Here is a 25,793-nt window from a genome sequence, read left to right as displayed (position 1 = left end):
AAATGACAGAATTGGAAGTTTAGCTAATATTTGGTAGAATATACATATTTTCAAGCACAAATGATTCAGTAAACATTGACCTCCCTTGTGATGTGTAAGGTACTACAGAGATGAGAATGAGACATTCTTTTTAACCTAGGAACCTCATAATTGATTTGGGTGGAACAGATGTACTATCTGCATGAGAAATTATAATTTGAGGTAGGCTATTAAGACTTATGAATGAGGAACAGAGAGTACCACAGCAGATTCGCTGATAGGAGGATACATCCTGATGGGTTGATGTGGCAGAACCAGAGGCTCATATCTGAGGGGATGTCTGACCTGGTTTGGACCTTGAGGATAAGTAGGATATCTGTAGATGGAAAGGGGCATTTGGGGCAAAGAGGAATCACATGGGAAATGGGTGTGGAGGCAGGTAAGTGCAGAACATTTCTTATGCATATTCATATTTCCATCGTGTAGCATATAAGACTCAAGTCTGTGGAATAAATGAATGCTTATAAAAGTACAAGTTGCCTGTTGGGTGGGGCAGGGCAGGGAATGGGTAATAATAACTTGTTTTTGAGTGTTTTCTATGTGCTAGGCACTGTTCTAAGTGTTTTATATGTATTAACTCATTTAATTCCTTAGAATGGCTTTGTTGGGAAGGTATTGCTCCCCATTTTACAAATGGGTAATAGAGGTATAAGGAGGTTATTTGTCTAAAGTCATGTAGCTAGTAAGTGTTAGAGCTGGGATTTACACTCTTACTAACATGTTCTTAAAGGCAGAAAGGATGAAAAGGTTTTTATTCTGAATGCTATCACCAGAACATTACAGGCTTTTGAGGATGGAGTTATGAATGTTAGGCTCTGTGTTTTAGATGTTTATCTTGGGACTTAGACCAAAGAGATTCCAAGTGTTGTTTTTTGTGTTAATTCAAGAGGTGCGAAGAGAATCCGAGTTACGGCAGCATATTGGAAAGGAGGGCAGTGACATGAGATGTCTGGAGAAGTGTAAATGGCAGAGTCCGTCAGCCGACTGGTTTTGTGCTATGTTGGGGAACAAGGCTCAAAGTTCTCTGAGCAAGCTAGGTGGACACCCATGCTTACCAAGTTAGGAAGCCTGGAGAAAGGGGGTCTGTATTTGAGAGACATTTGGGTGCAGATGTTTAGGGAAAGTTGAAAGTGAAGGTTGGTGTAAGCAATGAATTGTATTGGTTAATGTCTAGGCCTTGGTTTTATTTTTTAAATATGTGCAGCATTGAATTCTTTCCCTCAAAGCAGGACATTTGCAGAACTTTCAAAAGGGAGCTGGAGAAGTGTCAGTTTTGTGTGATTTGGAAGAATTTTTGTCTTTTATAATGTAAAATGGTTCCTAACTTTCTTAGAATTCCATTAACCCAGGAATGATTCGTGTCTTTGTGGTAGCCATGGGGTCACAAGATCATTGTATTACACATTGGCCGATGGCTTTCCATGTCTGTGGTTGATTGTGCAACTAGACTTAGATTCAGGACCAGTGGAGCTCAGTTTTTGTGGCAGCTGTAGGAGTAGAAGCTTGAATATAATAAATAATCTTATACTTGATGGGCTGTCAGTGTTCACAAGCTATTCACTTAGAGATGTCCTATAATTTGAATTATGGGAATATAAAAAGGGTCAGTGGTTAGGACTGGATCTAAAGCTGGAGCATCTGCATGTAATTAGTAACTAAGATCATTTAAGTTTTTTGTTTGCATAATTGCAATTGAACAAGTAAATGTTCTCATATTTTCAGAACGAACATTTGGCTATAGGGGAGATACCACTATGTACCTGTCTTGTTTCTTTGCTTTCTCATTGCTCTCCTTTCCCTCTTGGGTCTTAGATCCTCAAGTCATCTCTGCCTGGGCTGCCTCAAGTTATAGTTTATGTGTCTAGCTCTTCAAGATTGCCAGAAGTGTTGCTATCTCTTCTTCCTCTTAGCATTGGCCTTCCTTGCATACTCAGTGTATCCATACTCCCTACCATATCCCCACCAAATATTGCACATGCCAAGACCAGGAAAAGTGGTGTAAGAATTTTGGGCCACCTCCCTGTGACTCCCTTCTTTCTCTCCTAGATCTTGGCCTCTCAGGTCTAGGTTGTCTCCATAGCTCTCCAGTGCTATTGATCAGATGTTTTACTGTTTTACTGACCTTTTCTAGTTGCTTTGGGTGAGGATCTTGGTCTGCTGTAAGGTACTTCATCATACCCAGAGCAGAATGATTTTAAGTCATTACGTACAGTTGTTAGACCATGTACAAATAGAGATTTCTTTATCCTTAATTCCTCAAAAAATATTTCATATGTGTTGTATTTATGACTTTTTATAGGTGGTTCTATTCTCCCCAGTTCCAGAACTGAGGGATTCTTCAAAACTTCATGATTCTCTCTATAATGAGGATTGTACTTTCCAGCAGCTTGGAACTTACATTCATTCTATAAGAGATCCTGTCCGTAACAGAGTAACTCTGGTAGGTATATTTATTTTTAGAAGATTAGGTAGCTCTCTAAGAAATATGACCGTTATTTCAAATTTGTCAGAATGCAGGATTTTGTCTGAATCATGAAACAAATATTTTTTATGATTTTTAAAATCTCTTGCAATATGTCATTTTTTGTACTATTTTACTTTAAAGTAATTCTGCTTAACTTTTCTACAGTTGCTTTATTATTTAAAAATTATGGAAAACAAATCTTGTTTAAATAGTTGAATTTTATATTGATAGGATTTTTGTCTTTTCATTAAAAGTTAATCTTTTTTAGTGATGGTGACTCTTATGTATAAAAATTAAACATTTCATTAAAACAAGAACTTTTAGAAATGGTTTTTATTTATTTTTAAAGATTTTATTTGTTTATTTATTTAAGAGCGAGAGAGAGCAGGAGCAGGGGGAGAGGCAAAGGGAGAGGGAGAAGCAGATGCCCCACTGAGCTGGGAGCCTGACGCAGGGCTCTATGTCAGACCCTGAGATCATGACCTGAGCCAAAGGCAGATGCTCAACCGGCTGAACCACCTGGGTGCCCCTGGAAATGTTTTTTAAATAAGCACATTTACAGTTTCTGAAATTTGGAAGTATTCAGTTCCATTTGAAAAATACTTATTTTTTTATTTATTTTATTGAATTTTACTTTGACAGGCAGTCTTATAAAGCATAGCCATTTTTAAGACATTCAAAGACTTAGAATGCACAAATTCTATTTACATGCTCCTGTTTGTTTCTGTTCTTTCCCCTAGGAATTGAGTAATGGTTCCATGGTTAGGATCACTATTCCTGAAATTGCCACCTCTGAATTAGGTATGATTGAGGTCAGACCTCACTTCCATGTATTCTCAGTTTGATTGATAAGATTTGTAGTATTTGCTGATTTGCAAAAGTAATTGGGATTTTTAAAAATTTGCTTTTTTGAAGCCGTGGGATTGAGGTTTTTACTTTGCAGAGAAGCTGTGAAGAGCTGGGGAGCACTTTTCAGTGTCTACTCCATGTGTGCTCTAAGGCTAGGGGTACATTTGAAGGATGTGCTAGTTCCGTTTCTCTGAGATTTCTTATGTTGAAGAAGGCCATGCAGTGAGTGGACATGCCTCTTGCCAGAAAATCTGAGAAACAAGGAAGCCTAAGCAACTAAAACAGTTTTTGGCATATGTGATGGCTTTTAATCATATAATAAATATCTCAGTTGTTATATAAATTGAGAAATTAACATAATTGCCTAAATTGAATAAAACTTAATGTTATAGTCAAAATACAGTCAGGTGTATTTTAATAAAATTTGAGTCTGCTTAAGTTATTATTGAAACACAACTTGGAAAATACTAGGAGAATATTTCTGAATAGAGAATAGTAAGTTTAGAATTGAAAGGATTTGTCAACAATTGTAAGTTAAGGATGTATAAGAAAATTCAGAACATCTATTAGTTTCAAAATCTCAGTGGCAAAGCAAAATATTGGCAGGTTGTGTGATTTCTGGAATTTGATAAGTAGGGTAGAATGACTTTTTAATTTTAGGAAGTTTCTTTCATTAGTTTGGTAAAATGATACAGTGAGTAGGTATAGAGATACCTTGCTTTTCTAAGAGGTATTCAGCCAATAATTTCAAGGCCATGTACCTTAGAAGTATAACCTAAACAAAATATATAAAAACAAATAATGGACTAAATAAAATAAATGAAAGGGGAGTAAAATCTTACTCTCTCATAGCCAAATAGAAGTCACATAAGTTTCTGTACTTCACTTGGAAGTTTCTGTACTTTACTTCTAAACATCCCTCAGCCCCTCAGGCGGTATCTGGTTTACACTTATTTTGGATTCAACCACGACAAACTGGTTATTTGGTCTTCTAACGTTTATTCTATTTGACTCTAATCTTTGCTGTATGTGTACACACATAGCCAATTGATGAGAAAGGATATGCTGCTGAGGATGGGCCTGGTGACAGTGGCAGTGGGAAGGGAATAGGGAATCCTCTAAAGAGAAGATGTGAGAATACAAAAACGTTGCAGTTCGGGGCCATTTAACTAAGAAAAGCAGACCCAGGGCTCTTCTGTGCAGCAGCCTGACAGCGTGGCACTGTGACTGATACTTCTACAAGGGCACTGAGTCGCTAAGGGAGGTATAAATTACGTAGTATTGGCTGATCCGTTACGTAAAACATTTATAAAGTGAATGGTGTCAGAAATAATTAAAAGTTACAAAGTTTTGGTTAATAGGGATGTTAACTCATTGAGAACATCTTTTAATGATAGTTAAGCATTGCTATTTGAGGTTGCGTATATTGAGTATTGCATATTTTACCGAAGTATTTCAGCAGTATTTTATATAAACTTATTCATGTAGAAATTACATGTTTTTGATAGAATGACCTTTAATTTATTGTCCAAACTAGAGTATTTTTGAGAACAAAATGGGGAGCTATTAGTCATTGCTGGGGCAGTGGGTATAAATCAGTTCTGTCTCAGGTAAGCTGGACTGTTGGTTGTCTTACTTCTGACCCAAAATCAGTGGGTTGAAAGCTGCCCTAAGACCTCTTGCAATCCCTGTTGAATTCAGTAGTTGGTTTAAGTTTTAAGTGATCGGCAGGGAATGTTTGCATCCCGCTGGCTCTGTAGTGACAGTTCTCTTTTCAGAGTAATTGGCCTTTACACAGAAGTAGTTAAAAAAAACCCCAAACTTTATTAAAAGGGGAAAAGAAATACGTATGGGAAGCATACTAAAATTAATCTTTGCTTTTAATAGTGCAAACATGTTTGCAAGCAATTAAGTTTATCCTGCCAAAGGAAATAGCTGTTCAGATGCTTGTCAAGTGGTACAGTGTCCACAGTGCTCCGGGAGGACCCAGTTATCATTCCGAGTGGAATTTATTTGTGACTTGTCTCATGAACATGATGGGTTATAACACAGACCGCTTAGCATGGACCAGAAATGTAAGTACATATAATTGTTTTTTTTTTTTTTTCCCTGAGTTATTCTGTTGTTGCCAATGTAATGTTTGCATAATTGGTAATATGGTATTTAGAGTGCATAACAGATGAATTTACTAATAGGTAGACCTTAATCAACAAAATGGAATAATACTAAGGCTTATTGTGTCTATCTGTCTATTTGGTAAATCACATGTCATTTAATATTTAATAATGTTTTACTGGTAATTATAATATTGAGTTTTATAACATGGGAAAGCATGTTTGACTATAATTTCTCATTTCATCTTTGTAAAATGACTGCAAGTTATGCTAGGATTAGTAGTAGTAACATCTTGGTTTTTTTATTAATGAAGAAACTGAATCACAGAGAGAACACAGACTGGTGATTTGCTCCAAACAGGGCCTAGACTGTGTCTTCTGAATGATGGCTTAGTGTTCTCTGTAGTCCATGCTGTTTTCATACACAAATTGCTTAGTCTTTGGGGATGAATGTTTGATTTGAGGGCAATTTCAAGGGCTTTAGCCTAAGTATCGACTCTGTTAATGATGTGAAGCTGTATCCCTCTCTCTCCACCCCAGAAGCTTTCTTACAGGCCTTTAACAGGTTATTTACAAAACCAGCAGAGTAGTGTCTTCAGTATTGGTGGTTCCTTTTGGCTCTAGAGATAACTCCCAGGACAACCTTGCCTGGGTCACTCTAAAGAAATCATTCTAGAACACACTTACCTTTGTCTGGGTAGCTCAGCTGTACATTTTAGTCTTATAATAGTAAATCCATTTAAAAAATCATTTTTTTCTTCATTATGAACATACATTGTTACTGAGGGAAATCTGGAAAATGGAAGAATTAAGAAGAAAATAATACTGCTCAGATAACCACTCTGAATATCTTTGTATTGCCTTTTAGATAAACATGATATAAATGAAAAGTTCCAATATCATTAAAAATTCCTGGGGTGCGTGGGTGGCTCAGTTGTTGGGCATCTGTCTTCGGCTCAGGTCATGATCCCAAGGTCCTGGGATTGAGCCCCGCACCGGGCTCCCTGCTCAGTGAGCCTGTTTGTCCCTCTCCCTCTGCCTGCTGCTTCCCCTGCTTGTGCTCTCTCTCTGTCAAATAAATAAGTAAATAAATAAATAAAATCTTAAAAAAAAAATTCTTAGGCAGAACCCCCCATTTTATCATCTTCATAATAGGTTACCATGTGGTTTTATCATAATTAACCAACAACTAATAATAGAACATTGTTAAATCAGTTTCTTTTCTCATTAGGAATAATTTGCAAACACAGATCTTTATAGCTGTAGTCATATCTTAAGAACTTAACCTTAGAAGAGCTATTACTAAGTCAAATAATTTTCAAAAAGGGTTGCCCAGTTGACATTCTCACTAGCTTCATTTAGAAGTGCCCATTTCAGCATAGTGATGATTTGTGGTGTGGTGAACCTTTGCCAACTTAGTGAGACATTTTCTCTTATTCCTGTCTAAGTAAACAGTAATGAGTTTTTCAGATTCTCATTGGTTATTTATTTATTTATGGAGGCTCCATGCCCAGCGTAGGACCCTGAGATCAAGAGTTGGATGCTCCACCGACTGAGCCAGCCAGGAGTTCCTCTCATTGGTCATTTATAGTTGTTATTTTTTGACTCACATTTCATGTCCTTGCCTGTGTTTCATTTTCTTCTCTGCCCAACAGCCGAAGTAATCCTGTCTGACAAAGTCAGGTGATGTCACTCTGCTTAGAATCCTCCAGTACCTTCCCTTCCTACTCAGGGTAAAAGCCAGAAGCCTGCAAGGTGCCATGTGACCCATCCCTCTCTTACCTCTCTCATCTTGTCTCCTCATCCCTGCCTTGCTCACACTGCCCCCCCCCCCCCCCCCACAGCCTTCCATTACTCTTCTTGGAACGTACCATGCGTGTTCCTGCCTCAGGGTCTTTGCACTTGCTGTTAACGCTAGAGAAAAAGCCTTCCCCCAGATAAGACAAGCCTAGATCTTTTTCAGGTGGCACCTCAGTGCATCCTGCTCTGTCCATGTGGAATTGTTACCCCTCTCCATACTTTTTATCCCCTTTACCTGTTTTATTTTTCCCTTAGCACTAATTAAATATGCTGTATATTTTTACTTATTTATATTGCTTGTGTGTCTCTCTTCCTTCTAGAATGTGAATTTGTGTAAGCAGGGATTTTTGTTTAGTTTTGTTCACTATCTCTAGGACCTATAGTAGTGTGGCATACATACATAGATGGGTGCTCAGTGAATTTGTGGTATCAATGCTCTTTTACGTCTGAATGAGATAATATATTTAAGAATTTGTGTGTGTTTTATCATGTGAAAGAATTTCCCTCTGAAATTTCCTTGAGAAAAACCTTCCTGGGAAAATAGGGACAATTTTCTTATTTTAAATAGTTGCATGAAAACTACTTTATTCCACATTTTCCCATTCTTCATTAAATATGAAGAAATTGAGCCTGAATAGAAACTAAGGATTTCTGCAATGCTTCAGCTTTGTGTAGTTGTTGTGTGTTACTGTGCTGTGGAACTTGTTGATGAATATAGGCTGTTGTGCTCCATTCTCTAGCAGAGAACCAGGTACCCCTCAGGTTTCCATGTTAGGGGGAAGACTGAGCACCTACCATTTTTTCTTTCATAAAGAAGGGTGGGGCTCTCTGACTTATTTATTGGATAATAGTCCTAAAAGGGAAAAAGGAAATCAGTTCTGAGGCTGAGTTGCTTTCACATTTATTTATAGGACTGCATAATTAAACCCTTGCTATTCTTTTGTCCTTACATCAAAGCTCAGGATGAAATGGTCCTCAATGGCAAATGGCTTTAATTTTGCTTTGTTCAGATATATCCTTTTTTGTTTTCATTTAAATAATGGGGTGGAGATTAGGGAGTACAGAATTTTTGCCAATGACTAGTTACATGATTTTTGGCATTTCTTTGGGCCTTCCTTAATTTACTGATGTGTTGAATGAGAGCACTGGACCAGATGATGTTTCCTTCTGGTTCTCACATTCTATGAATGGTTGCATCTGGGGTTAACTTTTTGTGTCCTTCAGGATGGTCATATTTTCATTAGTTAGAAGTTGAACCTCTGCTGAAGGCCAGGCATGATGCCAGGCTTTTCAGATATTCATTAGGCAAGATAGTTCCTCTCATGGAATTGACAATCTCAGGAGAAGGCAGGTAAGTATTTTATGTCAGTTTATGATAAAGGTCAGGGATCTACAGAAGCATATAACAGGGTTGGGTAACCTACAGAATATTAAAATAACGAAAATAAAATAGATCCATATATGCCACAAAGAGGTATCTGTATCAGATAATTTCTGTTGTCGTTTTTCATAATTCTAGGTCTTATAAATGTGATAACTATAGCAGGGACATTCTTTGTGATTGTGGTATTTAGAATATGTGAGAGAGAGAATGTGTGTATGTAGGTGTGCACATATGTGCTAAGTTTTGGTTGAAGGTTTAGGTAAGATAGCTAACAGAAATGCATCTGTTGCTTTGATTTTATTCTTGTCATTTTGTTTTTTGATAGTATTGTGTGTGAGTTGGACTGTGTTTTCTTTGAATGCTTTACGATAAAACCTTTTCTCATGATCAGTTTTAAAAATTACTCAGTTTTACAAGCTACTTTATTCCATTTTATATTTAATATTTAAATGTCATATTTATTAAATATTGAAATATTGTAATATAAATATTCAGCTTTAAAAATTATTGCTGTCTATCTTTAGTTTTTATATAGAAATCAACTTTCATATGAGTGATACTGATTGACAAATATGTAAGTTTTTATAATAAAGCATCGGAAAATAGCCATTGTCATTTATGGGCTTATGGTTGATGAATTGGTAGTTCAGTGCCAATGTGAAGTAGCAGAGGTGGCAAAGGTGATGCCGGGGGAACTGAGTAAGAGTGAACTTTGAGAAAAGTACTTTTATGTAACTGTATTAGTTAGGATAGGCTGTATATAACAAAATCCTCAAAAGATGTAGTAGCTCACACAATAAAAATGTAAGTCTTGCTCCTATAACAGTACTTAGCAGGTGAACAGGCTCCACAGTTACTAGGGACCCAGGCTGATGGAGCATCTGCCGTCTTCAACATGAGGCTTCAAAGATTGCCCTGGGGTTGACTCTATCAGTCAGGTACAAGGGAGAAGTGCCTGGAGGAGCATACACAGGAGTTTTTCATGAACAGGGCATGGAAGTGATAACATCCACTTTCTTTCTTTCTTTCTTTCCTTTTTTTTAAGATTTTATTTATTTATTTACCAGAGAGAGAGAGAGCATAAGAAGGGGGAGCAGCAGGCAGAGGGAGAGGGAGAAGCAGACTCTTCGCTGAGCAAGGAGCCCAACACGGGACTTGATCCCAGGACCCTGGGATCATGACCTGAGCTGAAGGCAGACGCTTAACCGACTGAGCCATCCAGGCATCCCTAACACCCACTTTCATTCACTGTCACACTGTCACAGGGCCATACCTAACTCTGAGGGAGGCAGGGATATGTAGCCTGGCTGTGGGTCCAGGAGAAAGAGAACTCTTTGAAGAGTAGCTACCTGTCTCTGCCATAGAATTGTTAGCCTGTCCTCTGTAGTCTGCTTGGTTCTGACATTTGGCTAACATTGGGTTATACTTAGCATATTTGGGATATGGCTAAAGGTCCTTGTTCTACTAAAGTAGTGGTGATCTGTGTCATCACAGAAGTCGGGGAGGAAAGGAAACCACCATTGCAGTGCCTGTGGGCCGAGGCACTGTACTAGATGCCTTCCATCTATGATTTCATTTCTTCTTCACAGTAATCTGAGAGGAAAAGTATTCATACCATGTTTTTCCAGATGAAAAAATGAGTTTTGGTGACTTTCCTTAGTTTCCATAATTGGTGAAACTGATATCTGAATTCTTTGAGTTGATCAGTTAATTTATATGATTTTATCTTTTTTGGGGTTGTCTTTCAGTTTGACTTTGAAGGATCACTTTCCCCAGTCATTGCACCCAAAAAAGCAAGGCCTTCTGAGACAGGATCTGATGATGTAAGCATTCTTACTTCTTGCTACTACAAAGTAATTTGTGGGTACTTGTACTAGAATCTATAGACGTGGTACTCTTGTTGATTTGTGTATATTTCTGACACCTTTTGCTTCATTTTAATACTGAATAGCAGTTATCTGGAAGGTTGGATATGTTAGGTTTTCTGTGGTTATTCATATACTTTTGTCTTTAATGATCATCTAAAAATTACTGAACATAGATAATACACATGATTTGAGTTTGGATTTGTAGCTATTTTACTGCTAATTAATCCTCTGATTTAGGTCCTCAGTCATACTTGATTCCATGGGTATATTCTTAAGTGATTAAGAAGATTTTTTTAAATTGAGGTATAATTTACATAAATGAAATGCTTAGATCTGAAGTTTACAGTTTGATAAACTTTGACAAATAAACACTCATGTAACCCATAACCCCTCTCAAAACACAAAACCTTTCCGTTATTCCATAAAGTTTCCATGTGCCATTTTTAATCATTCCCTTCCTTCCCTTCCTCTATTCTTGAAGCAACCACTGATTTGAATTCTATCACTATAAGTTAATTTTGCCTGTTCTAGAACTTGATATAAATGAAATAATGTGGTACATAATCTTTGGTATAAAGGTTTCTTTCATTTAGTGTGATGTTTTTGAGATTCATCCCAGGTGTTGCAGATATCAGCAGTTTGTGCCTTTTATTGCTGAGTAGTGTGAATATACCATAGTTTGTTTATACATTCTTCTGCTGATGGATACCTAGGCTTTTTCCATTATTTGGCTATTATGAATAAGGCTGCCATCAGTATTCAGTGACAAGTATTTGTGGACATGTATTTTCATTTCTTCTGGGTAAATACCTAGCAGTGAAATTGATGGATCATTGCTGGTTCTCAAACTCATTATACTACATTACAATCTGACCGGTGATAAATGAGAGTTCCTCTTGTTCTTCATCTTGGCCAGCATTTGCTGTTGTCAGTCTTTTTCATTTTAACTATTTGAGTGTATAAAGTAGTTTCTCTTAGGTTTTAATTTGCCTTTTCCTCATGACTAATGATGTTAAACACTTTCTTATGTGCTTATTAGCTACTTACATATCTTTTCGTCAAGTTTCTGCTCCAGCTTTTTACAGTTTTTTAATTGGATTTTTAAAAATATTTATTGAGCTGTAGAAGTTTTTTGTATATTCTGGATATGAGTTCTTTGTTGTGTATGTTTTGGGAATATTTTCTCTCGGTATATGATGATGAACAGATTTTAAAAAATTTTAGTTACTCATCTTACCAATTTTTTACTTTTATGGTTTGTTCTTTCTGTATCTGGTCCAAGAGTGTTTAAGTTAGAATAACACACTGTATTAAACCTTACAAAAACATCAGTAAATTCCAGGACCTGAAAATAGCATAAATCATATTCTCTCAACACAGTACAATAAATCAAAGTAAAAACAAAAACAGACTCAGTACTTGGAAAATGGAGTACAATCAGTGTGAATATAAAATTCAGTTGGTTATTAGGTTGTAATTGCTAGCTCCAGCATCCTGTAAACATAGATGAATATACTAACCAGATACAAGTAGACTTCTCCCCTTACCAAAACACGGATCAGTGTAGTGGTCACTAAACTTGCCTATCTACACTTCCCACCTTTTATTCTTTACTTTTGGCTTCATAAGAAATCACCTAAGATAATCTTAATTTTCTTTCTCAATCTCTATAAATAGTGGGATTCTTCTCTCAGTCTATTTCCTAATAGGGCATGACTAAAATTTTTCAAATGGGTTTTGAAAAGTGGTTTGTCTTAATGTCTATTGCTGGCATCTGGAAATTGCTTAGCTATTTTGATGTGGGTTTAATTTTTAAGCATTGTGATTTTTTTCCAACTTAATGTGAAAATAGAACTTGAATTGTTTTAATGATGACATTACAAGGAGGCATTATTTAAAAAAATAATATCTTCTTTATTTTTCTCAGGACTGGGAGTATTTACTAAATTCAGACTACCACCAGAATGTTGAGTCTCATCTTTTGAATAGATCTTTATGTTTAAGTCCTTTGGAAGTTTCACAGATGAAGGATGAGGATTTTTCACAGAATCTCATTCTGGATTCTTCTACACTTCTGTTTACTCATATACCTGCAATTTTTTTTGTTCTTCACCTTGTCTATGAGGAGCTTAAGTTGAATACTCTAATGGGAGAAGGAATTCGTTCACTTGTTGGCCTTCTTGTTCAGTTGGCAAGGTAAATATCGTTTGTAGATTAGAAACTACCAAGAGGTCCTTAGATGACTTGATCTCAGCCATGAATATCATATAGGAACCTTGCAAATAAATTTCTGAAATCTACCTTTTCAGAAAACCAGAGCATTTTCTATAAACCACAGAGTGTTTGAAGGTATTGGCTATGTAAAGGACTTGTGGGCTGTTATGCGGTTCTTAGTCTTTATCCTAAGATTAGTGGGACATCATAAAAGTGTCTTAAACAATGGAGGTGACCTGTTCAGCTCTTCATTTTGACAAGCTGACTTGGCTACACTATGGTGGGCATTGTATAACACCTGCTGTTTTATAGTAATACCTAAATTCAAATAGGAGGTATAGTTAACACAATCATAGTTTACATATATGAATTGTAGGTATTACGATCCCTGTTTTAATGATGATGAAACTTGTCTAAGTTTGTTCCTAAGAACATGAATATTGTTTGCTAGTTGAGGGTTCTTTTTGCTGTGTTTTTGTTGTCTCAGTCTGTGGTTATCCCTGTCTTTGAGGCTCTTGTAGTGTATCCACAATAAGATTGTGTTCGTCACTGAATTGTGAAGGTCATATTTAGGTGCTATTTCAGCCTTTGTGACACTTGGTAATAAAGTTGAATTTGAATTGAAATGTCAAACTCTTGAGTTAAGATTATAGCACATTTTCTAATTTCTATGCTCTTCCTTGAGACTCTGAAATTCTTTTCCGAAAAGTGGCAGTTTTTTTTTTTTTTTTTAAGATTTTATTTATTTATTTGACAGAAAGAGAGAGACAGCGAGAGAGGGAACACAAGCAGGGGGAGTGGGAGAGGGAGAAGCAGGCTTCCCGCCCAGCAGGGAGCCCGATGCAGGGCTCGATCCCAGGACTCTGGGATCATGACCTGAGCCGAAGGCAGTCGCTTAACCAACTGAGCCACCCAGGCGCCCCAAAAAAGTGGCAGTTTTAATTGATGGTCAGTTTCTCTTATGACGAATCATTACTAGCATGAAAATTCTTTTGTAATGAAATGACTTCCGAACTCTAATCATGGCTTTCTGAAATAAGTAACATTTTTATAATGTTTTATGTTTTTAAAGCTAATTTTTACATAATATATCTTATTTAATCTTCAAAAGTGAGTGAAGGAGGATTTATCTACTTTCTGGAAGAAAATACTGAAGCTAATAGAGATAACTTGCTGAAGACAACAGAACTAACAAATAATAAAGGAGAAATTAGTTTAACCTCCATAAAATTTATCTAGCAAAAAGTTTGGGCTGCGTTTGTTATATTGGGCACTTCAAGGTCCAGAAATAGAATAAAAGGACTCTAGATTTGATTATCTTCTTTGTCATAAGTTTTTTAAATTGAAAAGTTGAACTGATGAATCCTAACTCTGTGGGGAAAAATGCTCTAATACCTTTCTTGTGATTTCTTTTTTATATGCTCTTATTGTTTTAGGGATTTAAAATTGGAGCCTTATGTAGATCATTACTACAGAGATTACCCAACACTTGTCAGAACCACCGGACAAGTGTGCACAATTGATCAAGGTAAGTGTTTGTGCCATTAAAGATTATCTAAACAGTGAGTGACGTTTTCTCGTATCTTTCTTGATGAATAGCACTGTATTTCTTACCTTTACTCTCTAAGTCAGAGGTGCTATTTTTCCATCAGGTAGATTTCAGTTTGTAGTGTTTGACCTCTGACTTACAGTAAGAGATAACATTAACTTCTCCTTCGGTGTGTGGGAAAAGTTTTATCCATCCCCAAGTGCTAAGGATGCTTTGCCCTAGACCTGTCTAATCAGTAGCTAGTAACCATATGTTATTTAAATTAATTCATACTGAAAATTTAGTTCCTTAGTTGCATTAGCCCCATTTCACGTACTCAGTAGCCACATAGAATAGTGGCTGCCATATTGGATAGTACAGGTATAGAACATTTCTGTCACCATTCTATTGCCTTAGACCTTGAACTACAGTGACTCAAGATCGGGTCCCAATTGTTAGAGTGGAATCCTAGGTTTCTCTTGTTTTCTCACCTTTAGGATTAGGGTACAAAATTTTGATTAGATTCTTCATATGTCTTGAGTATAAGAATTTGCTAAATTTCCATCCAGAATGGGATAAGATAGTAGTCATTTACATTCTACATATTATAATATAGTCAGTCATTTTCTGTGACAGAAAACATGGAGTATTTTGGAGAAAAATGTTATTCTGATTGTTTCCAAATGGCAGATACTGATTATTTTCCCTTTAGAATAAAATTGTATTGTGGGGCGCCTGGGTGGCTTAGTTGGTTGAGCATCTGACTCTTGATCTCGGCTCAGGTCCTCCTCTCATGGTTGTGAGTTCAAGCCCCATGTTGAGCTCCACACTGGTCACGGAACCTACTTTAAAAAAAAAAAAAGAATAAAATGGTATTATCTTAACGTATTCTTGTGTCTTTATAAATGTTTATCTAATTCTAAAGGTCAAACAGGATTTATGCATCATCCATCATTTTTTACTTCTGAGCCACCAAGTATTTATCAGTGGGTGAGTTCTTGTTTGAAGGGTGAAGGAATGCCGCCCTATCCTTACCTTCCTGGAATCTGTGAAAGAAGCAGACTTGTAGTCTTGGTATGTATTACCTATCTTGTTTATCTTTTTCTTTTTAAACTTAATTTTTAAAATTACACAAAAAAATTAATTTTTTTTCATTTTGTGTACATTTCTGTGAATTTCAGCAAATGTATAGGTTCATGTAATTACCACCATAATTAGGCCACGGAACAGTTCCAACACCCCTAAAACTTCCCACAAGCTTTTGTGATTCATCCAAGTTCTTGCCTGTGTCAGCAGTTTGTTGCATTTAATTGCTGAGCGCTAGTCCTTTGTGGGATGTTTCACAGTGGTTACCCATTCACCCGTTGAAGATATTTGGGTTGGTTCCAGTTTTTTAGCAGTTATGACTACAGCTCCTATAAACATTCATGCCTAGGTTTTTGTGTAAATGTAAATTTTCATTTCTCAGGGATAGATACCCAGAGGTGGGATTGATGGTTATAAAAGTAAGTATTTTTCAAAGCAGCCATACCATTTTACATTCTCACCATCAGTTGTGAGAGTTCCAATTTTTCTACATCCTTGTCCGTTTTGGTATGGTCATGATTTCTAATTTTTGCTATTTTTGATAGATGTGTACTAGTATCTCATTGTGGTTTTAATTTGCATTTCCTTAATGGCCGATGATGTTTTTAGAGTTCTAGATAGGAGGTTTTGTCAGCTATGTGGATTGTAAATATTTTCTTCTGGTTTGTAGCTGTCATGTCTCATCATTCTCTTAATGTTTCTTTTAGCAGAGCAAAAATGTTTAATTTTATTGAAGCCAGTTTATCCAGTTTTTCTTTTATGGATAATGCTTTTAGTGTCTAAGAATTCATTGTTTAACTTCAGGTCACAATTACTGTCTCGTGTTTTTTTGCAGAAGTTTTATAGTTTTATGCTTTATACTTAGATCTGTAATCCGTTCTGATAATATTTTTTTCTTTTTAATAAGATGTGAGGTTTAGGTTAAGGTTCTTACTCCATTTGGATGTCCAGTTCTTTTAAACCATTTGTTGAGAAGACTCTCCTTTCTCTATTGCTTTTGCACTTTTGTCAAAAGTTAATTTGCCACAATTTTGTCGATCTGTTTCTGGGCTTTCTTTTGTTGTCCATTGATCTATGTTGCTGTCCCCATTGTGTTGATTACTGTAGCTGTATAGTGAGTCTTAAAAATTGGTTAGTGTGATGATTCCTTTTGTTACTCTTCTTTTTCAAAATTGTTTTAGCTATTTTGTTCCTTTGCCTTTTCATTTAAATTTTACAATCAGCATGTGTATAGCTACAAAAAAAATTCTACTTGAATTTTTTCTCCAAAGAAACACATCTTTACTTACTTTAAAAAATTAGTTTACTTTGAATAGTTAATACATGTGCAAGATCAGACCTTCAGATCGAACCGAAGGACTTTAGTAAAAGTGAGTTCCTTCATGCTCCTGTTCCTTGGTCCCTTCTCCCTGGGGCAGCCGGCCTACAGGTCCTTTGTGTACCTTTCCAGAGATGGGGCCTTCCTAGGCTTATAGGAGAACCCCATGCTTTTGTCTCCCCCACAAATACCACTGGACTGCAAATGTCTTTGTACCCCACATGTCTTTTCCTTATTCTGCATTCTGCTTTACTTCATGTTGAAAGAGGCTTCAGAGTCCCCTGTGGCTCTGAAACAGACATGTAAAATAGTGATTCTTCTTTTTTAAAAAAATGATGGTAAAATCTATGTAACGTGATGTTTATTATTTTAAATATTTTTAAGTGTACAGTTAATTCAGTGGCATTAAATACCTTTACAGAATGTTAAGAACAGGTTAATCCCAGAACTTTCACATCCCTTGATACCTGTGTCAAAACATTTTAAGTAAAACCACCAAATATATTGGTCCTGTCCAACTCTGCTGAATGGGGGGTTGACTTGGTGTAATCTCTAGCCACAAAGAGGAGCCAGAGAAATATGAATATACCAAGTCGGTCAGCCTCCAACTTAAATTATGTTAGTCAACTTACAGATATTCATATTAGGACTTTTTTTTTTGTTAGATATGATGTCAGTTAGGTTTAGGAATATGTCACTTGCAATGCTGGTATTGGTTTAGAATATAGGATTTAAAAAAAATTTTTTTTTTAAAGATTTTATTTATTTGACAGAGAGAGACACAGCGAGAGAGGGAACACAAGCTGGGGGAGTGGGAAAGGGAGAAGCAGGCTTCCCACAGAGCAGGGAGCCCGATGTGGGGCTCGATCCCAGGACCCGGGGATCATGACCTGAGCCGAAGGCAGACGCCTAACGACTGAGCCACCCAGGCGCCCTTAGAATACAGGATTTTTAAGATTCTCCAGCATTGTAGTAACATTTTAATAGAATTGTGCTACTTTCAGAAAAAAAAAAAAGCTACTTGCAGGTGCAGCTCTTGGTGGTAGTAGCAAGTAGCAAATACTCAAATGAGAACTTTGAAGGCCAAAGTGGAGAAGGGTGTGGGTTAGGGTTCACCTAACAGAAACAATCCAGGTGTCCATTAGTTTATGAATAGAGAAAGTTTGGTAAATCTGCATAATGGAATACTACTCAACAATAAAAAGAAACAAACCACTGATGCATGCAGTAATGTGAATGAATCTCAGAGGCATGCTAAGTTAAAGAAGTAGGACACAGAAGATTACATATTCTAAGATTCCATTTATGCGACATTATAGAATAGGCAAAACTATAGGGAAAGAAAATAGGTGAGTTGTTTCCGGTGCTGGGTGTAGCAGGAGTGGATTGACTATAGCGGGTATGAGGGAGCTTTTTGGGGTGATGGAAGTGTTCTGTATCATGACGGTAGTAGTGGTTATATTATTGTATAATGTTTGTCAGTACTCAGAGCTGTACACCTAAAATGGATGAATTTTCCTATAATTCCTGTAATTATACCTTGTTTGTTTAAAAAATAATGTTAATTTTCTCCTTATGCAGAGTATTGCACTCTATATACTTGGTAATGAGAGCTCTGTTTCTGAGGACTCCTCACAGTATTTATCCAGAATAATTATAGGTAAGTCAGTGTAATGTTAGGCTTCCCAAAATGAATTATTTTTTTCCAAAACAAATTTTTATAAGTGTTGATATCAGAGTTGAAATTAAAAAATGAAAAATTTCCTAAGTGTTTGCTTTAGAGGGCATGTTTTGCCTCATTTTAGAGGTGACCTCTTGTACTGGTCTAGCCTGCAGTCCACAGCTGATTTTCAGAGACCAGGAGTACTTCAAATTTAACAAATTTTTTGTTTTTTCAGTGTACATAAAAAGGACTATTTTGGCCTCAGGAAAATTATTACACTTTCCAGTCTGCCAAAGGACTGCTTATTTTGTTATTTTTTAGGAGTTATTTGTTAGTGAATTTTTATTTCCAAATGTCTTCTACATGTTACATGTTTTCTTTATGAGGATAACTATCAAAATAAAATTTCATTTTGTTGCCTTTTAGCCCCCCAAAAGTCACAAGCAGAACAAGAAGAAAACAGGTGACTTTTATTCAGATTGTGCTTATATATTAAAAATAGAAAGCACTGTTGTGTTTTACTGTTGAATAACTTCATGTTTCATTCCCTTACAGGTTTAGTTTCAAGCATTCTACATCAGTTTCTAGTCTAGCTGAACAATTAGTTGTCTGGATGACTAACGTAGGTAAGGTAGTCCTTGTTACTTTTTACATGTCTTTGAGATGCTGATGAGAACCGCCTGCTTTCCACAGAAACCTCCTTCCTCAGTAGGCCTTGTTTCCTCGCAGTGAGCTAGAACTGGGTGGCAGGACAGGGGCTCTCACTCTGTGAAAGGGTCCTGCAGGACCAAGATTGTGGCCCATCAAGCCACACTTCCTTTCCCTGACCTTGTCACAACTTCCATATCATAATCCTGCTATACCAGCTTTTTATCTCTCAGTGGGTAAGAAATGTTTATTTGCCCTTCTAGGCCAGTCAGAGCTGTGGCTCTGTAGTCATTACACATTCAGCCTTGAAGACATTGTAATACTCACATATCAGGAGGGAGTATTTCTGGCAAAATCTAAAAGTAATTATACAGACATTTCAGGGTATGCTTTTGAAGAATATAGGCTAGTGACTTAGGCTCCAAGATGAGGATACAATTGGGAGGAGGGAAAGGGAGGAGAGGAGTTCCCTATTCCCTTTTCCCAAAGCCAGTGCTCTTAGGCTTTAAACCGAGGAAAATACTAAAGACATTTTTTTGCATTTAAAATGAAGAACTAAAAAAAAACTTTAAATTATGGACATGAAGGTATAAAAATATGGCAGTGTTACAGAACAGTTTGTTATAAAGTAATGGTATAATGAATATTACAGGATGTCTGAATTCTTAAAGAGTATTTTAAATGACTTAGCTTTTTGCTGTTTTTTTAATATGCTCCCTTAAAAATTATAATAGTTGTCCTATGGAATTACAATTGTCCTCTGCCAAAAAATATTAGATGAGTTAGTTCTGTTTGTATATTATATATTATAATATTTAATAAAAGTGTTATTCTCATAAGGAAACATTTTTACCTCAATAATTAATCAACTTTAAATATTAATAAATAATATATAAATAATAGTATAAAATCTAGCCTGGTGATGGGTATTAAAGAGGGCACGTTCTGCATGGAACACTGGGTGTTATGCACAAACAATGAATCATGGAACACTACATCAAAAACTAATGATGTAATGTATGGTGATTAACATAACATAATAAAAAAATTTAGAAAATCATTACAAGAAAAATAAATTTTACCTGAGGATTTGAAAAATTTTAAATATGAAGTGTGGTAAAATATAAAAGAATGCATAAAATGTGTAGAGAATAATAATAAGGTGAACATTGTTGTGTACTGGTCACCTACCATTAGAAATAGAACATTGCTAGTATATTAGAAGGCCCTACATCTCTGCTCCATGTGATAATCTTCCTCTCACACACCTTCTTACTACCTGTAATCACGGCCTTACCTAAATTTTGTATTACCTCATTTTCTTCGTAGTTTTACCATCTTTATATATTGCTTGGTGTTGTATGTCTTTGAACTTCATGTAAATGGATATAGATATAAATTATTTTTTTCTGCTCACTTCATCCATGTTGACTCGTGTAGTAGTAGGTCATTCATTTTCACTGCTACATACTCCATTGTTTGACTATAGCACCATTTATTTATCCATTCTATTGATGATAGCATTTGGGCTGTTTCCTCCCTTCCCTCTTTTTGTCATAGTGATTAGTGTTGCTGCTGAATATTTTAATAGTTGTGTGCTGGTGCACTTGTGTACAAGTTTCTGTATGGCTATTAGTGGACCATAGAGGTGGACCTATCTGTACCTGCCTTGTGTTTTCCAAAGCGATTGTACCACCACCAGCTGTGGGTGGGAAATATTGTTGATTTACTTTAATATGTGTCTATCAAGTGAGTGAAATTATAATTTTAATAATTTTAATTTGAACTTTCCTGATCACTTTTCATATGTTTATAGCCTATATTTTTCCTCTTTGGGAAATGTCTTTTTGTCTTTCCTGTCTTTCCTATTGGGTTGTTTCTCTTTTCCTTAAGGTTTTTAGTTCTTTTATTTTATTATTATTTTTTAAAGATTTTATTTATTTATTTATTTATTTGACAGAGTGAGTGAGAGCGCATAAGCAGGGGGAGGGGCAAAGGGAGAGGGAGAGGCAGACTCCTCACTGAGCAGGGAGCCTGATGCGGGGCTCAATCCCAGGACCCCGGGATCATGACCTGAGCTGAAGGCAGACGCTTAACTGACTGAGCCACCCAGGTGCCCCATTTTTAATTCTTTAAAGGACCTTTTATACTAATCCTAGATGTCAAGACACTAGTCTGGTAGTAAGATGAAAAAAATCGATTTCTGTTTTGTCAGGATAGATGTTGATTAACTTGAGTCAGAGGATAATTGGGACAGTGGCAGGTCTAAATGAAAAATTTTCTCCCTTCCTTTCATCACAAGGTTTCACTTTAAGAGACTTGGAAACTCTTCCCTTTGGAATTGCTCTTCCCATCAGAGATGCAGTTTACCACTGTCGTGAGCAGCCTGCTTCAGACTGGCCAGAAGCTGTCTGTCTCCTGATCGGACGTCAGGATCTTTCCAAGCAGGCCTGCGAAGGAAACTTACCCAAAGGGAAATCTGTGAGTATCAACATAGAAAGTTCAAAGTTCAGATATAGTTTCAAAATCAAAGTAGTAATATTCTCCATTTTTTTAAGTCTTTTTACAAGTGTATATATCAGTTTGTCTTTTATATTGTATGCCATATGGGGTTTATAATTGGGCAGATCTTCTTATTTATAAATTGAACATGGGAACAGGAGATTTTGTGAAGGCTCCTCTTGCCTAGACCTTTCTTTCCTTTAAGTCAGGAAAAGTGCTGAGTCAGTAGATCCACTACCATGACTCTTTCTCTGCTTGTACCATATCGGTAATTAACTACTTTGTGACTATTAGGTAGAAAAAGGGGGAGCACATGTATCTTTACTTTGAATATGTAACTGTTTTCTCTTTCATACTTTTTTGATGTGTTGAATTTCTTGAATTTAACCTTTTAAACAGGTGTAAATATATCTGTTTAATCACATAAAACTGAAGCTCCAGGAAAGGGTTTTTTGGGAGCTGGGATGGGGGACACTAAAGTTCTTTAGAAGATGTCTTAGGTTATTCCTCCTGAAATTCTATCCTTTGTCAGTCTTCCTCTGCTTTTATAAAGAATGGGTTCTGAGAAGCCTACAAATAAAAAATGAAATACATCATTACTCTCTAATTATCTCTTTTCTTTTTTTTTTTAAAGATTTATTTATTTATTTATTTATTTATTTATTTGAGAGAGAGAATGAGATAGAGAGCATGAGAGGAGGGAGGTTCAGAGAGAGAAGCAGACTCCCTGCCAAGCAGGGAGCCCGATGTGGGACTCGATCCTGGGACTCCAGGATCATGACCTGAGCCGAAGGCAGTCGCTTAACCAACTGAGCCACCCAGGCACCCTAATTATCTCTCTTTTAAAATCAGCCTCTTTTAGGGGCACCTGGGTGGCTTAGTCGTTAAGCGTCTGCCTTCGACTCAGGTCATGATCCTGGGGTCCCGGGATCGAGCCCCGCATCAGGCTCCCTGCTTGGCGGGAAGCCTGCTTCTCCCTCTCCTACTCCCCCTGCTTGTGTTCGCTCTCTCACTCTCTCTCTCTCTGTGTCAAATAAATAAAATCTTAAAAAAAAAATAATAAATCAGCCTCTTTTAAAACTTAAAAGTGGAATTTCAACTACTTTTTCTAGAACTCTATTTAACTTAAAAAAATATAAATGGTAGCACTGCATTACCCTGAGGATCATAGAGGATTCAGGGATGGTTTTCCCACTCTTGGTGACTCTTTTACTTTGGTTTTTTTTTTTTTTTTTTTTAGATCGAGTAGGAGGGGGCAGGGGGAGAGAGAATCCTAAGCAGGCTCCACCTAGCATGAAGCCCAACACGGGGCTCAGTCTCACAACACTGAGATTATGACCTGAGCTGAAATCAAGAGTTGGATGCCCAAGCAACTGAGCCACCCAGGCACCCCGTTTGTACTTTGTTTATATCCCCAAGAGAACAACACAAATTTGCCTCATCTTTTGAACCAACACATATTAATCAAAATACTGTAACTATTTATAATTCATATTACATCTTAGGCTATTAATGTTTCTTCAGAGCTTCAGAGTCTGTATCAAAATTTTATTCCTAACATTAGAGTTGCCTACTGGATCTATGAGAGAAGCAGTTTCCATGGGATCCCATCTCCGGCAGGGTTGGCCCAGCACATCTCTCTTTTAATCTGCACTCATATAATAGCTCTTACTTGAATTAGTGTTTGTCCTACTTTAAACAGAAAACCTTTTGTGTTTTTTTTTTGCTAATAATAGGATTATCCTTTCCTTTATCAAGATAAGTTTTAGCATTTCGACCTCATTTGTTACTATGAGTGAAAGCAGCTTAACATCATTAGCACTAAAACCAAATGGTATTGATAATCTTTGATCTATTTAGATGTCATTTTAAGTAATTCTATCTAAATTCAGTTTGATCAGTTATTTGAGGTTACATTTTATATTATTTGAGGCTACCTTTTATGACTCATCGAAATTCAGTTTATGAACTATTTGGATCTATACTTTATAGCCAACTCACCCAGTAGAATAGTTTCTTTTAATGTTAGATATTCCTTAGGAACCGTAATGAATATTTATGAACTAAGTAAGAGGGATTAGTCAGTCACATCTGCTATAATTTTTTTAGGCTAATGTTGCTTCCCTGTTAAATGTTGCAAAACTTTAGCATTTTAACTAGGAATTAATCTTTTGTTAAAGGAGTATAAAGTTCTTGAGAGAAAATGAGAAGATTTTATGCTATTCACATCTAGGTTGCAGTGTGATTGAATTACTTGGATGGGGAGGGCTCATATGAAAACACATGCTGAGCTTCTGAGGACAGAATGATAATCAGGGGATTAACCCTCTTCATTTGTTTTGCTGTAGCTACTTTCTGATTAAGGAATTTTTATTTAAGACATCCTTATTAAAAAAAAAAGTAAAAATCAATAATGATCCATTTAAAGTACTAAAGTAAGAAAATTTTGTTCAGCTTCCTCCAGCCCTTGGCTTATATCCTCCCAGGTTGTTTTCTTCTGCTTATATTAATCAAAGATAATATTTATGTTTGTGTGGGTTCTTTAGTATTAGTGAGTGGGTTTCATATTCTGCTTGCAGTAATTCGTTTCCTTTTTAAGATATTTAGGATGTAGTTAGAGTTTTAGAAGTTATTTAGAATGTTCAATGGATCAGCTTCCTGACTATTTCCTAAATTTAATGTTTTTCCCTTGGCTCAATAAAGAATTTTCCCAAGTGAGCAATATAATTGTACTTTTAAAAAAGACTTCTAGATTAGAGTCCCAGTATACAGTGGGAACCCAAACCAGCCTTGCTTTGGAATACATATTTTCTCTGTACAATAGAGTCACGGCACATCATCCTGTATATCCTTGTGTTCAGTAAGTGCATGGTGTTTGGTTTTTAAATTATTATTACAACCAAGTCTGTTACTCAGGTGCTCTCATCAGATGTTCCTTCAGGAACAGAAACAGAGGAGGAAGATGATGGCATGAATGACATGAATCAGGAGGTTATGTCGTTAATATGGAGTGAAGATTTAAGAGTGCAGGACGTGCGAAGGCTTCTTCAAAGTGCACATCCCGTCCGTGTCAATGTAGTACAGTACCCAGAACTCAGTGACCACGAGTTCATTGAGGAAAAAGAAAACAGGTAAAGGAGGCATGTTGTTATCTATTGTCAGTGTTTTTTAACACAAAAAACCCTAAAAAGATACTTCAGAGTTAAAAGTACCATGTGTTGTAAGTTTTTATCCATCCTCGGTAAACCATACATTTTTTCAAAATATTTTGGCATTTGATAACACAAGAGTGTCTGATGACATAAGTGATCCTCTTCCTCTTGAAATGCAGCTCTGTTATTTAGAAAAGGTGACTCTAAGACCATTTTGCTTAGTTACCGTGAGAATTTACAAACAAAGCAAAACTCAACTCATTCTTCCGTATCTTGATGAGGAAAAAAATATGCGTGTGTGTATATATGTGTGTGTGTATGTATATATGTTTTTAGTGTAGCTTAAACTTAAAACTTAAAACCAGTATTTTTTTTTCTGATATGATAGGTAATACTGTATAAATCTCTACTGCCAATCTCTAACATATGTTATATCCCTTGGTAATTGTAATACTCAGTAGTAACCATCCCGTGACATTCCAGAGTTGTTGCCTTGGGACAGTTCAACTTATATTTGAAAATTCTCTCCTGTCCTGTTACCTGCCATGTCTCTGTCGCCTGTCATTTTCCACCATTATTTTCTGGTTCTCGCATTGCTTATACTGGTCCTGCTTTACGGGAAGGATCATCCATACCTAGCTGCAGGGTGCTGAAGATCTGAGTTAGTCTTAATCTGCGTCTCACTGTTTCCTCTCCCATGTATACTTAGGTATTAGTTATCTGTAACTGAGGAGTCTGAGGGACAGAGAAATTGTATGGAAACATAGTGGTTAGTGTGGGCTCTGGATGTGCTGGGTGTCTTTGGATGAATTACTTAACTTCTTGCTGTCTCAGTTGTCTCAACTATAAGAATAGGCATAATTGTAGCATTCATACCTCACAGGGTTGCTGTGTGTGTAGAATGAGTTATATCTATATAGTCTTAGAACACTGCCCAGTACGTAGTAAAGCTCAGTGCAGTTAGCCGTGATTATTAACTGAGTTCAATGATACGTGAAGCAAGTTGTTTTGTTTTGTTTTTTTTAACCTTTATAATCAGTGACATCTCAGGTAGAAGGGATTACAGTATTTTGTTTTCATTATTACAGTTTAGTGGGTTTAAGGTTTCTGCTAAAAAGTTCTATGGGATATGGCCTTGAGTTTTTTGGATTCTAAATTAACATG

At 36.4% G+C, this 25,793-nt stretch overlaps 1 protein-coding gene across 7 annotated transcripts in view; it reads left to right on the top strand.

The window, feature by feature from the left end:
• ANAPC1 (anaphase promoting complex subunit 1) overlaps positions 1-25,793 on the top strand; it is a 102,464-nt gene that overhangs the window by 19,980 nt on the left and 56,691 nt on the right. For 6 of the 7 annotated variants that reach the window (XM_035001045.1, XM_035001047.1, XM_035001046.1 and 3 more), the window contains 12 exons: positions 2,339-2,479; positions 3,244-3,304; positions 5,240-5,427; positions 10,399-10,473; positions 12,446-12,714; positions 14,169-14,260; positions 15,186-15,334; positions 18,246-18,324; positions 18,754-18,790; positions 18,883-18,953; positions 21,278-21,456; positions 24,394-24,608. In XM_035001045.1, coding sequence (XP_034856936.1) covers positions 2,339-2,479; positions 3,244-3,304; positions 5,240-5,427; positions 10,399-10,473; positions 12,446-12,714; positions 14,169-14,260; positions 15,186-15,334; positions 18,246-18,324; positions 18,754-18,790; positions 18,883-18,953; positions 21,278-21,456; positions 24,394-24,608 — 1,556 coding nt within the window. The remainder of the gene's footprint in view (positions 1-2,338; positions 2,480-3,243; positions 3,305-5,239; positions 5,428-10,398; positions 10,474-12,445; positions 12,715-14,168; positions 14,261-15,185; positions 15,335-18,245; positions 18,325-18,753; positions 18,791-18,882; positions 18,954-21,277; positions 21,457-24,393; positions 24,609-25,793) is intronic. The other variant, XM_035001049.1, reaches the window with a different exon arrangement.

This window comes from Mirounga leonina, unplaced genomic scaffold (genome assembly GCF_011800145.1).
Source record: "Mirounga leonina isolate KUSES-001 unplaced genomic scaffold, KU_Mleo_1.0 Mir_125, whole genome shotgun sequence".
Classification (NCBI taxonomy): Eukaryota; Metazoa; Chordata; class Mammalia; order Carnivora; family Phocidae; genus Mirounga; species Mirounga leonina.
This window is presented reverse-complemented; position numbering and strand designations above follow the sequence as displayed.